Source organism: Phoca vitulina, unplaced genomic scaffold (genome assembly GCF_004348235.1).
Source record: "Phoca vitulina isolate PV1807 unplaced genomic scaffold, GSC_HSeal_1.0 scaffold17, whole genome shotgun sequence".
NCBI lineage: Eukaryota > Metazoa > Chordata > Mammalia > Carnivora > Phocidae > Phoca > Phoca vitulina.
This window is the reverse complement of record NW_022589720.1, coordinates 4,938,197-4,951,977: the sequence shown is the minus strand read 5'-3', so window position 1 is coordinate 4,951,977 and position 13,781 is coordinate 4,938,197. Positions and strand designations below refer to the sequence as shown.

Here is a 13,781-nt window from a genome sequence, read left to right as displayed (position 1 = left end):
CTGTATCAGATCGGAATGTTCTCACCGATACAGGGGTTTGTCAAATACGTTAAATTCATTTCACAGAAACCATTCTATAGGAATAAAGTTTACTTGGTTAAAATGATTAAACTTTTCTCATTCATGTACATCATGAGATTTATGGATCCACCTCAAGAAATCATATCTTAAAATTTATAAATATGTGTGTGTATTTTATATACACACACACACATATTTTTAAAAGGGCAAGCAGCATATTTTTCTCACGTATGGTTCTATCCCTGGAATCAAAGCTGTCATTTATGTGATACTGCCCAGAGCTGGATACAGATTTTTTGTCTTGATTTTATTATTGTGGAGCCCGAACTAAGGTTGAAACGAAGATAAGCCCTCACCGAGGGATGCCCATGTCATCCCATTTGGCTTATGCTAAATCGGAGAGAGGTCTTCGAATTCTTCTTTAAAGCATCAGTGGACTTTCTGGCTCACAAGCCGCTTCAGTGCCCCCGTGTTCGTCCCCTGGAAGTCCTGCTCCTTCCGAGCACTCGCAGACCCTGCGCTCTGCGGTGAGAACAAGGAAGTCCTTCACAAACTTCTGGTGGGTCCTTATCTGTTTAGGTCATGACGCCATCTGTCATTGTGTCTTGAAGACACACGGACTTCATTTTTCTAAGTGACATTACACATACTCTTTTATTTCAACAGAGCCCCTTCTCCAAGCTGCCCTCGATGGCTGGCCTCCACCTGCGGGATTTTGGTGTGGACAAGCATGCACCTGCGCTCCAACTACCGCTTGGCCTGGTGCTGCAGGAGCGTGTCCAGGCCAGGGCGGCTCCCTTATGTGAGTGCGCTGCTCGAGGCTGGCAGGGAAGAGAACAGTCCGAAAACATTCCTCCTTCCCATTCCTCTTTCCCAACTCCCATTTTGCCCTCAAACCACAGTATCTGTTAGCAACTGGGCACAGCTGACCCAATGTTTCCGACCTAGAGCTTAATTACCAGTATAATTCTCTATGAATTTAAATATTTCACATCCAATTATAGAAATAAACTCAGTGTAATAAAATATTGCTTTGAGAACATTATAATAAATAAAATACAGAGCTAGGAATAGCCCCATGGATTGTTTTCTTTTAGAGTAATTAGCTGGGTTTGCTGGATTATTTAAAAAAAAAAAAGGATAGCTTTTATTTTGTCTTCCGCTTGTAAATCCAACATTTCTGAGCATACTTCCACTAAACTGAATTCATTAATTTTCAGCAGTTAAAATCGGTTTTGCACTGACATCAGCATAAATAGCAAATGGATGAAAAAGAATCCTTTCAACTCATGAACTTTCTGCAAAGAATACCTTTGGGTTTTTATTAACAGAGACTTTCATTTGGAAAATGAAATTATTTATTTCTATTTCCTATTCAAATTATAGAATTTGAATATTTCCTATTAGAAATTTGAATATTTCCTACTCAAATGTTGAGGGAGATTTTCCCATTTTCATTTGAGAAAACGTCATTACCACTGACTTGGCATGCTCTTGTTCAATCTTCCTCTGATCCAATTTCTTAAAATATCAGTATCATCTCATTTTTTCTATAATTAGAAACCAGCCAATATTTGCTTTCTATTCTCTAGTGTAACTAATGTACCAGAATAGCATGTTCCTCCAGAGGCGATGCCAGGGATGAGAAGGTGGTCTCGGGGGGCGGGGGGGGCCTGGGGAGGAGGAGAGAGGGGAGGATGGAGGGGAGGAAGAAGACTGGGTGGGGAGGGAGGAAAGGAGGAGGGGAGGAATGGGAAAAGGAGGGGAGGACAGAGGGAAGGAGGGAAGGAGGGGTCCCCAGGAACACAGGACGGTCGGGCTGGACCAAGATTCACTGGTATTGCTGTCACTGTTATTTGTCTCCGAAATGCTTTGTTCACACCCGGGAAGATGCATTCTGCAACAGCATGAGCTCTGGGGACAGGCCGTGTGGTGTCATCTGGTAGGAGGAAACGGAGGGCTCCAGAACTCACACACCTTGCCTTTCTCTTTCCTTATGGCCCAGTGGAGTTTGGATGGCTCAAAGGGGGGTGTCTTGGTTTCCTGGGGCTTCTGCAACGAAGGACCACACGCTAGGGGGCTTTGAACAGAAGGAATTTATTCTCTCCCAGTTCTGGAGCCAGAGGTCTGAGCGTGCTGCCTCCCAGGCTCTCAGGGAGGATCCTTCTCTGCCTCTCTCAGCTTTTGGCAGCCTCAGGAGTGTGTGACAGCGTCTCCGTGTGCTCTGCATCCACGCTTCACACGGCCGTCTTCGTGCGTGTCTTCGCGTGGCCTTCTCGTCCCTGTGTGCACGTCTGCAATTTCCCTCCTAATAAAGGCACCAGGGGCCCGCTTACTCCAGCATGACCTCACCCTAACTGACTACATCTGTGATGACCCCTATTGCCAAATAAGGTCACATTCGCGGGGTTAGTTAGGACTGCAACGTATTTTGGGGGGCGTGGGGGGAGGACACAATTCAGCCCATCATAGCAAATCGTTTCGTTTTCTGTCACCTTTGACGCTGTAACCGTTTTCCCGAGCCCTCCCTGGTGTGAGCTTTTCCTACCTCTGTCCTCCCCCGCAGCTCTGGCATAGAGACAGGTCCTGGCTCTCAGATCCCCCACTGTCTGGAGCATAGTGGGGCACCTCAAAACATGGAGGGCTGGGGGGTGCTTCTCCTCTGATCTCAATAACCTCAGGCTTTTGGAATAATGTCTACAAATATTAGCTGAAGAGACCTTCCACTCTGCCCGTTCTCTTCAGTAGCTCTGGTAATAATCCTCTACATCTTTAAATACATGGTGAGCCTGGAAAGAAACCTAGGAATTCTGACTCTGAAAAGTCTGTATGCGTTCCACTATGCCATGACATCAGTCTGTTCTTCTGGGGGCTTCTCTCTGCCCCATTCCCGAGAGATGGCAGACGGCCTGGAGTCCGAGGACACTGTGTCTGCACATGCCTCCTGGAGCATCAGCAGAACCAGAGATCTTCCTGAAATGTATTCGAGGGGAATGAAGCCAGGAAAGGGGGGCAGTGCCCTTTCTAGCTCGGGGGGCACAAGCCAGCATGAGCCGCCTGTGCCCTATCTCCATCATCGCTGTGGCCTCGGGGGACGGCCGAGACCTCTCCCTTCTGAGAAGCCTGGACTTTGTCCCCTGAGCCTCAGTCCCTTCATGGGTCAGACTGGGAGGGCACTCCCTAGGTTCACTTCAGCTTTGAAGCCTTGGATCGGTTTTTATGAGTTTATATGGGTCCCGGAGATCACAGGCCATTTGGGGGGATCTGATAAAGGCTGTGGCCCCGCACCTTGGAAAACAATGTGATTTCGAGGGTGCGCAGAGCCCGGGAGCCCGACAGCGACCACGGGTCACTGGGGTGCAGGGCGCTCACGTGCAGGAGCTGTGTGAGGGCCGAGGGGGCTTCCTCCGGGCCCGGTTGCGGGTGCTCGGCCTTCCATACTGCAGGCTGCATGCTCCTGGCCAGACCCCAAGTCCCCTGCCTGACCTTTCACTTGACCACCAGCTCCAGCAGCAAACATTCAAAGGGGCTCAGAGTCGGGTGCAGCCAGTGATGATGCTGACGTGTACCTGATTCCCTAGAGCAGGTTCTCTGGACGTCTGCGTGGTTTTGCACTTGGCTAGCTAACGCCAGGTACACCCTGGGATTCGGCAGTTCAAACGAATGTGAACATTTCGAGCATCGACCCTGCCAATTGTTATAATAAGGCCAGAGCACAAATTCAACATGCTGAAAGTGTTTGCGAACTTACTGGTGATGCTGCTGGGCCCGGGTGCATAAAATGCAGAAGGTGAAGAGCGCGAAGGCCCCGCCTTGGAGGGACCAGCTGGCCAGGCTGTAACCACACCACTCAACCACCTCCCCGAAGTAGTTGGCTGCCGTCACGTACTCGAAGAAGCCTCCTGTAAGGAAACACAGGCAAGGGGGGCGCTTCCTACAAAACGGTGCCCAGGAAGACCCTGACCGACCAGACAGCATGAATTCAACCCGGGGGGGCACGACTGCTCCAGAATGGTAATCCATGAAACACACCCAACATTACTAGTTCTACCACCTCACATCACGATTTCTGGTAGTAACTACGTACCTAGATCAATACCTACACCGTTCATCTGAATGTAAAATGCGACAGGTTTCACGTACTTTAAAATGTCACTTGACTAGTCAATGAATCACATGGATAAAACCTAAGTAAGGACGGAGACCACAGAATAACAATTGTGGAACTAGTTTGATCAGACGGACCTACACAGAGGCCTGGACCCAAAACAGAAGAAAATAATAATTTTCAAGGGCAGATTCATTCATTCAGTCGTCCATTTTCACAGATCCCTCAAGTCCACAGGCCAGGCCAGGCCCTGCTCTAGGCACTGGGAGTGCACCGTGGACAAGACCACCCCCCCTTCCAGAACACTAATCCCCAGTGTAGCCCATGAGGAAAGCACGGAGCCCAGCACATGGTGGGGAGTGCTGCAGAGCAGGAGAGGGGCCCAGAAGTCAGGCTGGGGGCGCAGGGAGGTCTGGTTGTGGCCGGTGGCTGGGAAGGGGCCTTGCTGGCAGGTGAGGTTTGGGGCCACAGTGGTTGGGGCTGGGACGCTCTGGACACTCTGGGCAGCAAAGGCTCGGAGGCCGGAGAGCAGAGTGGCAAGCTCCAAGGACCACCTCAGGGCCATACTTCAAACGACCTGAGATTTGTAGGGTTTTTCCCGTCATTTGTCATCTGCCGGGCTCTCTGAGGCCTGAGTTGAAGACAGGTCTCTTTGGGGATCTGGGTTTGTGCAGGCCGGATGCGTGAAGGCACCCCCTCCCTCGGAGCACACAGATCCTAACTCGTGGCTTGAGGTTTTCAGACTGTCCACAGTTGGCGCACATTTGGGCCACAAAGCTGCATGAGAACAGCTACTGGTTACGGACTCCCACGAGTTGGGTCCTAGACTCAAGCATTTACCCAGCTTTTGCCCTCTGATGATCATGACTTCCTCTCTTGACACCACATGGATGCATTTTAAAAGATTAAAAAACAAAAACAAAAAACATTTACCCAACATTTTTAACTATTTTCAGACAAGGGACAGTTGTCTATTCCTGCTATTACCAGAAATGAGGTATTGGGCACCCCTGGTAAACCATAAATTCTTCCTCATATTCTCTTTCCAAAGAGATACAACTGGTTTCCTTTTTGCTTAATAGCCACTCAGTGAACCAGAATGGGCTCTTCTATCATTCTAAGAAAACAATAATCATAGTGATTGCGATCGGTCATCGTTAGTTATTGGATCCGACAAAACTGAAACAGCAAGGCATCCTGCAGAGCAATCTGGGATCAAGTCTCCCGTTTTCAGTACGTACCCCTTGGTATCTTATATCCAGTCTCCCCTGGTTTCCGGAGATTCCTCAGGATATGGTCTGAATGGATGTTTATCAGCATGCCTATTAACCACAAGCAGAAACCTGCAGAAAAGAAAATACAGAAGAGTATTACGGTCAATAAACTAGGAAACTCCCAAGCCCGAGCCTGAATGAACGGTCTGACTGTAATCCGTCCTATTATCATTATAAGCAAGCCATATTAGCCACAGTTGATGGTGAAAATCATTATAATAAATACGCTTCACTTAAAAAGATAAGTGCTGCACTCAGGTCTGCGAAAGTGGGCGGCACCAGCATCTGCGGGTCGACCCCTCAGGAAAACTGTGTGTGGGTGGCCGGGCCCTCCCCAGGGCACACACAAGCCTGGCTAGCCGCGCAGGGGCCTCTGCAGCCGTTGGTCCTCGTAGTCAGCCCTGGTGCTCCGCTCTTCTTTCGTTAGAGCCTCATTCGCACAGGTTCCCGCCCATCCACGGCTTCGCCCGCGAGTCCCTTCCTGCTCGTGGCCAGTCGCGCTCCTGGGTCTGCTCCTTTGCCTCAGCTCCGGACAGAATCCCCAGCCGCTGGCTACTCGCCTCCCCCTACACGTCCTGTGGCATCCCAGATGTTCTCTCTCCCGTTCCTAAAAGTCTTCGGAGGTTTTTCATCACTTAAAGGGAGACTTATTAGTATCACGTAAATTAATTCCAACAAGAAGATGGAAAATACCCAGTGTTTTATAAAAGGAATACCTTGATTTGATAAAAAGAGTTAATTTGATCATCCTGTGGTATTAGAAAACTGGGAGGGTCCGACAGTGCTGATTGGTGGCACTCGATTCAGGATCAAGGAAACGTCCAAGTGGAGTAACACTATCATCCCTGTCTCCTCAGTCCCCCAGCGGCATGGACTCCTCTTCCAGCTACGACAGGGACAGGAGATGATGCATTCTGGCCCGCAGCAAGGGTTTCAAGGCTTCTTCCTTCTGATTTCACCACTGTAGGCAGTTTTCTTTCTAAATGGTTCCCGCCAAAGCTTGTAATATTTTATAAGTCACTTATTAGATCCATAAATGTATAGTTGATTTGAGACCTTTTTGTGCATTGTGGTATGTCGCCTCTAGGTGATTTGGCCCCCAATGTGAGGTTCCAGAAAGAATCATATTCTCAAAATACCATTTTTTCCTTATTTCTCTTCTAGGAGACAAGCTCCCTTTATTGTCCCGATTGGTAAGAAAACTGGTATTTGTGCTCATCTCAGCTAATCATTTAATCCTGTTTTGGGGGATCTTAAAATTAAAATCTTTTAGATTAACCACTCTTACTGCTCTGGAAAACTTTTTGTTAGGATATTATTATTACTACTTGCTTAGCTCTTCATGGTAAGTAGCATAAATGCAATTAATTATTCATGTTATTTCATGTTTATTTCCATACAAAAACTATAAACTCTATGTAATAAGCATAACAGAAAAGTAACCTAGTTTGTTTCCCTGTTGGCATTTTTTTTTTTCATTTTTGATTCCTCCTGCTCACTTGTAGAGAAGCTGAGAGGTCAGTATACAATTTAGTGGTGTCTTTAATGTTAGAACAGCTTCAAAGACATGTGCAGGTGAAGTGGTTTATCAGCAGACCTACTTCTAATCCCATTTAAATTCACTTTCACATTAAATTCACAAAGGACTCTTTGTTGTTGTTCATCAAACGTATCCAAACAATTCATCATAGAAATGATTTGTGGCGGGAACTCAAATGAACATGCAAAGCCTACATCCTTGAGTTAACAATCCCCTTCCCCTTGCCCCTGGCCACCTGCTCTCGGGGCACCAGCACTGCGGTTCTGCTATTTCCTCAGTGCAGACCTTGGGCCAGGTGTTTAGCCATCGGTCTCCCTTGCTCCTGTGAAAGGTCCCTAATTTCTGTCCTCTCAGGAACTTGGGGGGGCAGAAAGCTCATGCGGGGCTCCTGGCAGAGAACGAGGCCTTCTCCGCAGGGCCCCCACAGCCTGCTTTCTCCTCCTGCTGGCTGGGGTGGAAGAAAATCAGGTAGTCAAAAAGCGGGTAAGTCAAGAAGGTATTTGTAGGCCCTGCCCCAACAAAATCACTTGGGTCTGGCGTCTGGTGGAGGCGTGGGCTTGGGGGAGCTGCCGAGGCCCTTGGGACCCTCTCACCCATCCCCCACCTGGTGGCTGTGGGCGCACGTACCCCGCTGCCACGGCGCCCTGCTATGACACGTGAGCACACGGCCCTGGGAAGAGAATTTTAATACATGGAAACAGATGACCGAGAAACGTGAACATGCCTCGTCAACAACAGAGCACTCCTCCAGCGTTAGGCTCTCATGGTCACACGCCCACCCACAGAGAGATGCCAGGCCAAACGGGAGGCCACGTCAGGGCGCTAAAGCCAAGAGCTGCGGGACTCTCCGAAACTTACAAGAAAACTTCCTCATCAACAAGAGCCTCAAGGGGATGCATTTTTTAACTCTGGCATGTATTTTTGACTGCTGATGTTTTATTTTCATTTTTACTCAGAGCTTACAAGGCTTTAATTAGAACTCAAAAATGATAAAGATTTTAAAAAATCAGAAACTTCACACACCTAAAAGCTTATTCAAGTTAGCATAATCAGGAAACCCTGACTGCCTTGTTGGAAGGTGACTCAGTCGTACTTTTTCTCATATTCTGGAAGGAACTGTGGGAGGCTTAATGACCATCTTAGATTACACGGCCAGTTAGTGACGGAGCTCCTCAGTCTTCATCTGCTGCTCACTCTGCTGGAGCCTGTTGCTATTTTTAGGTCTGCGTTAGGAACAGGTATTTATGCTTTCTGTGCCAAGTTGGCCATGGTGCTGGGCACCTGCATCATCTGCTGCTGCTGGGGCCACCTGCCTCTCCCTCCGCACTCAGCCTCCCCGCCACTAGGTCATGGACCATCACAGACCCCTCTCTCTCTCGAGGAGCGTGGGTTTTCTAACCAGGAACTGCGGGATCATGAAAACCCAAGTTCTGATGAGAACAACGGAGTGCATCCCTGGGGGGACACTTACCTACTAGAAATCGGGGATCCGTGACCCAGTCGTCGGCATACACAGCATACTGGCTCAAGTATCTGCTTTGCAAGTAGCCATTATAGATACAGAACATGAAGGCCAATACAAATGTATACAAGGGCATGGGCTTTCCTCCTCGGATCAGAAATGGGAAAATCAAGGACCTTAGGAAACATGAAACAGAAACACATTTAAATAAAACAGACCAATGATAAGGAATCTCATTTCTGCAATTCTATTTCAAGTCTTGGGTTTTTAATCTTGCTTCCTTGTGTAGAAGTCATTCTCAGTAATGCTCAGACTGATATACTCTGTTCAAAGCAGAATTTCTAAAGAATTAACCATGTTTCAGTAATGTTCAGTAATGTTCACCATAGTGCACAAACTCAGGATTCTAATCATATTGAATGTGAGACAGACATATGGAGAGAAAACTAAAGGCTTCAAGAGGCTCTCAACATTTGCATTATCCTCCGTCGCTCTCGTCTGAGCAACACGACGTGGAGGACACCATCACGCCATCCATCAGCACGGTGCCCGTACTGGCCGAGCCTTCTCCACCCCACTCGTGGCACCTGGAGACGCCCACACAGGAAACACCGTGACACACGCAGGACAGAGCACGGGATGGACTCAGAGTGGGAGTCCATGCTGTCAACTCACGGTCACAGAGCTAGCGAGGGGTTAAGCTTCGGTATGCACCCAGGTAGCTCAAGGGTCACATTTTTCTATTCCACCACACTAGTGAAAGTTTAGGGAGAGAAAATAGACGGACAAGAAAGCGGACCTTATGAAGGAAAAAGGACACAATATTGTACTCTGAACCTCCTCTGTAAAATCAGTATGTAATATGCTGAGAGAGGGCTATCACTACATAGCCTAGGGACCTTAAGGGGATAGTAAGGAACAACCATCTACAACTTCACGCCAATAAATGTGACCATCTGGACAACACAAACAAAATCCTTCAATGACACAGCTGACCAAAACTGACCCCAGAAGAAATCGACAACTCGAATAGTCCTCTATGAATGAAAGAAATTGAAGTGACTTGTGAAGTTCTAGAAAAGGCGCAACTAGAGTCGGGGGAAGGGACTAGTTAGCTGCACAGAGGCCCAGGGACAATTCAGGGGATGCAACCGCTCTGCATCTTATTGTGCTGATGATTACGTGCTGTATGCGATCATCAAAACTGACCAAACCACAGACGTAAAATGAGTGAATTTCATCCTATGTAAGTTATATCTTAAAACGGGGAAAACATAAAACCTGATTATTTGTTTCTATTCCGACCGTCCACTCCAGGGCGAAAATAGAACAGATTCTTAGCAGCAGTAGTAACAGCCTGATAGCATGACGCTGGCTACGTGTCCTCAAGGCATTCTCTTGTGACATGCTCACTCAGGTCCTGCGAAGGACTTTCTTGCCATCAAAGGCAGCCTTCAAGGTTCTCATCTTGCTCAGGCCAGCTCCCCCGAAGCAGACTTCATATGGGTTTAGGGCAAAGCACTAGTTGCATGGAAACATGCGTCTGGCCACAATGTCATCAGTGAGGTTAGTTGTTTGCCTGGAAGCCAGTGTCGAGAAGCACCTCAAAAAGAACAGGGGATCTCAGCCATTTCTCTCTGCATTGTGGAAGCACGGTTCACACCTTAGCAGAGTTGGGACAGTGAGCTGGCATCCCGGATGCAGGCCCACTGCAAACGTCTGTACCGCAAGAGGTGGATTCTCACATAAATTTGCAACGGATATGATTTCTAAGCCCCAGGTAGAGTTCCACCAGTGGTTTTTGAAGATTTCAAAACCTATTTAACTGTAATTGAGGAACTGCCACCTGCCAACCAGAAGACATTCATCTACATTGTAGTGACATGCTAAAGGACAAATATCAACAGAAGAATGGAATAGAATTCCATAAATGTATTCCAAGCAATGGACATGTTAAATTACAATCAGAAACTTGTGGACTGAAATCAAAATTTGGCAGTACCAATGCATGTGAAAAGGCATTTTCAAAGAGAAAATCTCGAGGTTCCTGGGTGGCTCAGGCTTCAGCTCAGGTCATGCGGAATCAGCCCCACATCGGGCTCCCTGCTCAGCGGGAGAGTCTGCTTCTCCTCCCTCTGCCCCTCCCTCCCCCCTGCTTGTGTTCTCTCTCTCAAATAAAATCTTATAAAAATTTTTTAAAAAAGAGAAAATCTCATTGCCCATCAATCAGCATTAAGGGGTGAACACTTGCCATGGATGTTGATCATGGGGAATGCTAACTCTGAAGCCCAATTAAGTGAATGCTATCCCCACCAAATAAAGAATTCTGCTCTTCTTGTTATATATTTCTACTGAGAATTTTCTCAATAGAAATCTTTTGAAATATCTCTTTCACAACATCCCTAATTTTGTCCCTTGGTCCACAAAGCTTAAAAAAAGCACTATATGGCCCTTTCCAAAAAGTTTTGACCCTTGACCTAGATTAAAACAGGAGTTACACTCTGGAAACCTCATTGTGACTTTCTTAGTGAATGCTCTTGCTCAAGGCCCCAGTACCTAGATTGCAGGCAGCCTCTTTGGTTTGGGGTCCACCTGGTCTGCGAGATGGGGTCTGTGCATCTCAGTCCTCAGTTACACAATAGGACAGAGAGTCACAGTGATCTGCTCCAGGGTGTGCCCTGGGGGAGCCTGGAAAAGACATGCCTAGAGGACCTGGGACAAGATTCACTTCTCTCTGGTCTCATATGAATGTCAGAAGCACAGCAAGGACTGGAAACAGGGCTTTAGAAAGGTTGATGCAGATCTCTTCTGTTCCTCTCTTATCTCTACCCTTGAAGGGACAGCAATGCCCCTGACGTCCATTGGCCTGGCCATAAAATCAGGGGTCGGGAGAACGAGCTGGCTCAATGCCACCTATGCCTTCAGACCCTGAGGGGGGAGCTAACATCTCCTCGCCCAGCCTCCCCTTCCCACAGGCTGAGTGCACCGACATGAACCAAGCACTCCTGGCTCTGGGGTCTTCAGCAAGCTAGATGGCCGGATGCAACGCACCTCCCAGAGGGGAGCACTCTGCTCCCTCTTGCTATTTTGGGGATTGTTTTTCTCCTTTTAGGTTATACCCTTCGGCTTTACTTCTTTTCCTTGGAAGTCCATGCAACAGTTGTTGGAAAGGGTTTCCTTTGAATTGGGCCAATTAGGGACCAAAATGGGGCAGGGGGGCTTCTGGGCATGACTTTTATCTGAGCCTTCATCTTGACGCTAGAGGGACAAGGGCAACCGAGGATTGCAGTGGACCCCAGGCTGCTTATCATGGTGAAGGATTTACTTCAAGACGTGACACCAGGCTCCGTGAGGAAGGTAGACATGGCTGCTGGACCCACACAGCACTTGCCCCGCCCCGGTGATCGGGGGCCCAGGCCATCTCAGTTCAAAAGCCTTTCTCAAGTAGTGTCTCATCTGCACTGACAAGCACCCTTCCACATAGGAACTGTGGGAAACTGGTATTACCCCTCTTTGAGAAAATGTATGAAGTCGGAAGTTGAAAATCCCTTAATGTGGAAATCATCTGTAAGATAAACCGTGAAGAGCTTGCACTTAAAAGTACCTTATTTAGGTAATGTGTTATATAAATCTATACTCTGTTCCGATAATGAGCTAAGGGACATAAAACTGTCAGATCCCAGGGAGCTACAAAGAGCTACAAAGAGATTCTGTTTTCTACCTCATCAGATGGAGTGTGGGATTGAATTTGACACTTTGTTTTCTATCATGTTACAATATACCATTTTTCCCCTTCTGTTCCACGTAAAGAAACAGTACTTACTTTTTCATCAAGTTGTTATTACCCATGGAAACTTGCACATCTCTGTGGTTGTGAGTCAACCAGGACAGAGGACACGTTTGATGAGGGGTTGAACTGGGAGCTTTCAGAACCTGAATCTCTGTGGACCTTCGATGGCCAGGCAGCATGCTGTCTGTCTCCTGCGTGGGTGAGTTTACAAGCTTGGGGAGAGTGGAAGTGTTTCTCACAGTTCCTGATGCAAAGTGTCTAATAATTCCTAGTCCTATACAAAATGCCTTTTTTTTTTTTTTTTTTTAACACTTCACAACTGTTACTATTAACCTATGTAACAAATCAGGACCTGGAGGCTCAGAGGAGCCTGGTGGTAGAGACTCATAAGTGGCAGTTCCAAGGCCATGTCCCCTTCCCACATGTTCTCCCAACAAACTGGAATAATAACATGCAGTTATTTTGCAATGAGAAACTATGTATTCATTCAACAAATGATTTGACTCTCAAAAGCAATCGGACATTGTGTCCCAGGTACAATGAAACATCCAATTTGGTGATTTGCCAGCTATTCTAACAGTAGATTTAATCATTTTTAAATGTTTAAAACTGAAAGTGGTTGTTATAATTTTAATAACTATATTACTTTTTCTCAACAATTTGACATCTTTGAAATCTACAGATCAGTTCCTGTTACTTCTTTTTCCCTTCTGAACTGCTCTTTTGCAACAAAAGCACAGATTCCTATAAAGCCACACACTTAGATAAGCTCTGTGTGCTTTTAAGGCAAGGTTACGAATGCAATGAATATTTCACTACCTGTCATTCTACTTTTGAATAAAAGTTTATTTGTTTTTTTCAAATTATTTGAATCCACAAGGCAAGGGCCAAGGGTTCAGTGTATCCTTCAGCTTCTCCGTTCCCTGACGTGTTTTAATATTAAACGTGCCATATGGCACATTTAAAAGTGAGGCAAGGGCCAGGTTCTCCCCACAGGGCCACCAGGAGAAAAGATGAATCCAGGCAGGTATGATTCTTTGAGGATCACCATCGGGGTAACAACAGAATTGAGATCCTGCAAGCTCAGAGAACTGGCTGAGCACCAACCTTGGGGAGGGTGTTAGGAAGAGGAGGCCTGGTGGGCATGTGAAAGTCTGCATTCAGCACTCTCCCTCTGCTTCACGGTAAAGGTGGTCCCTGGGGCCTCGGTGGTAATTGGCGCCATGTGCTCAAGTGGGACTTCATAACAATTGTTAAATGGACAAGCGAGCGAATAAGCCCAGTGACTCATTTGCTAACTCACCGAGTGGCAAGAGAAAATTCATGAGCAAAGGCAGCCTGAGCTCAGTGAATACTGAAAAAAACCTGCTTGGCAGGAGAGGAAGCAGCAGAACAGGAGGTCCGACTGCAGTTTAGGGGCCCATCAGGAGGGCCTGTGACACATGCAGAGCCGCTCTGCACTGATGTGGGGGACCACAGGAAGCCACTGCCCACGGCTGGGGTGCACTCGTGGGGGGGGGGGGGGGGGGGCAGACGCTGCTCCACGCACAGCAAAACCAAGGATGGCGTGAGAAGACACCCCCCGA

At 47.4% G+C, this 13,781-nt stretch overlaps 1 protein-coding gene across 1 annotated transcript; it reads right to left on the bottom strand.

The window, feature by feature from the left end:
• Positions 1-1,826: 1,826 nt before the first annotated feature.
• On the bottom strand, positions 1,827-9,192 carry SRD5A1 (steroid 5 alpha-reductase 1). The gene is made up of 3 exons (XM_032415299.1): positions 8,415-9,192; positions 5,371-5,472; positions 1,827-3,923 (listed from the first exon to the last, which is right to left on the bottom strand). The coding sequence occupies exons 1-3, from the start codon at positions 8,539-8,541 to the stop codon at positions 3,769-3,771; spliced, it is 384 nt and encodes a 127-aa protein (XP_032271190.1). The 5' UTR covers positions 8,542-9,192; the 3' UTR covers positions 1,827-3,768.
• Positions 9,193-13,781: the final 4,589 nt, after the last annotated feature.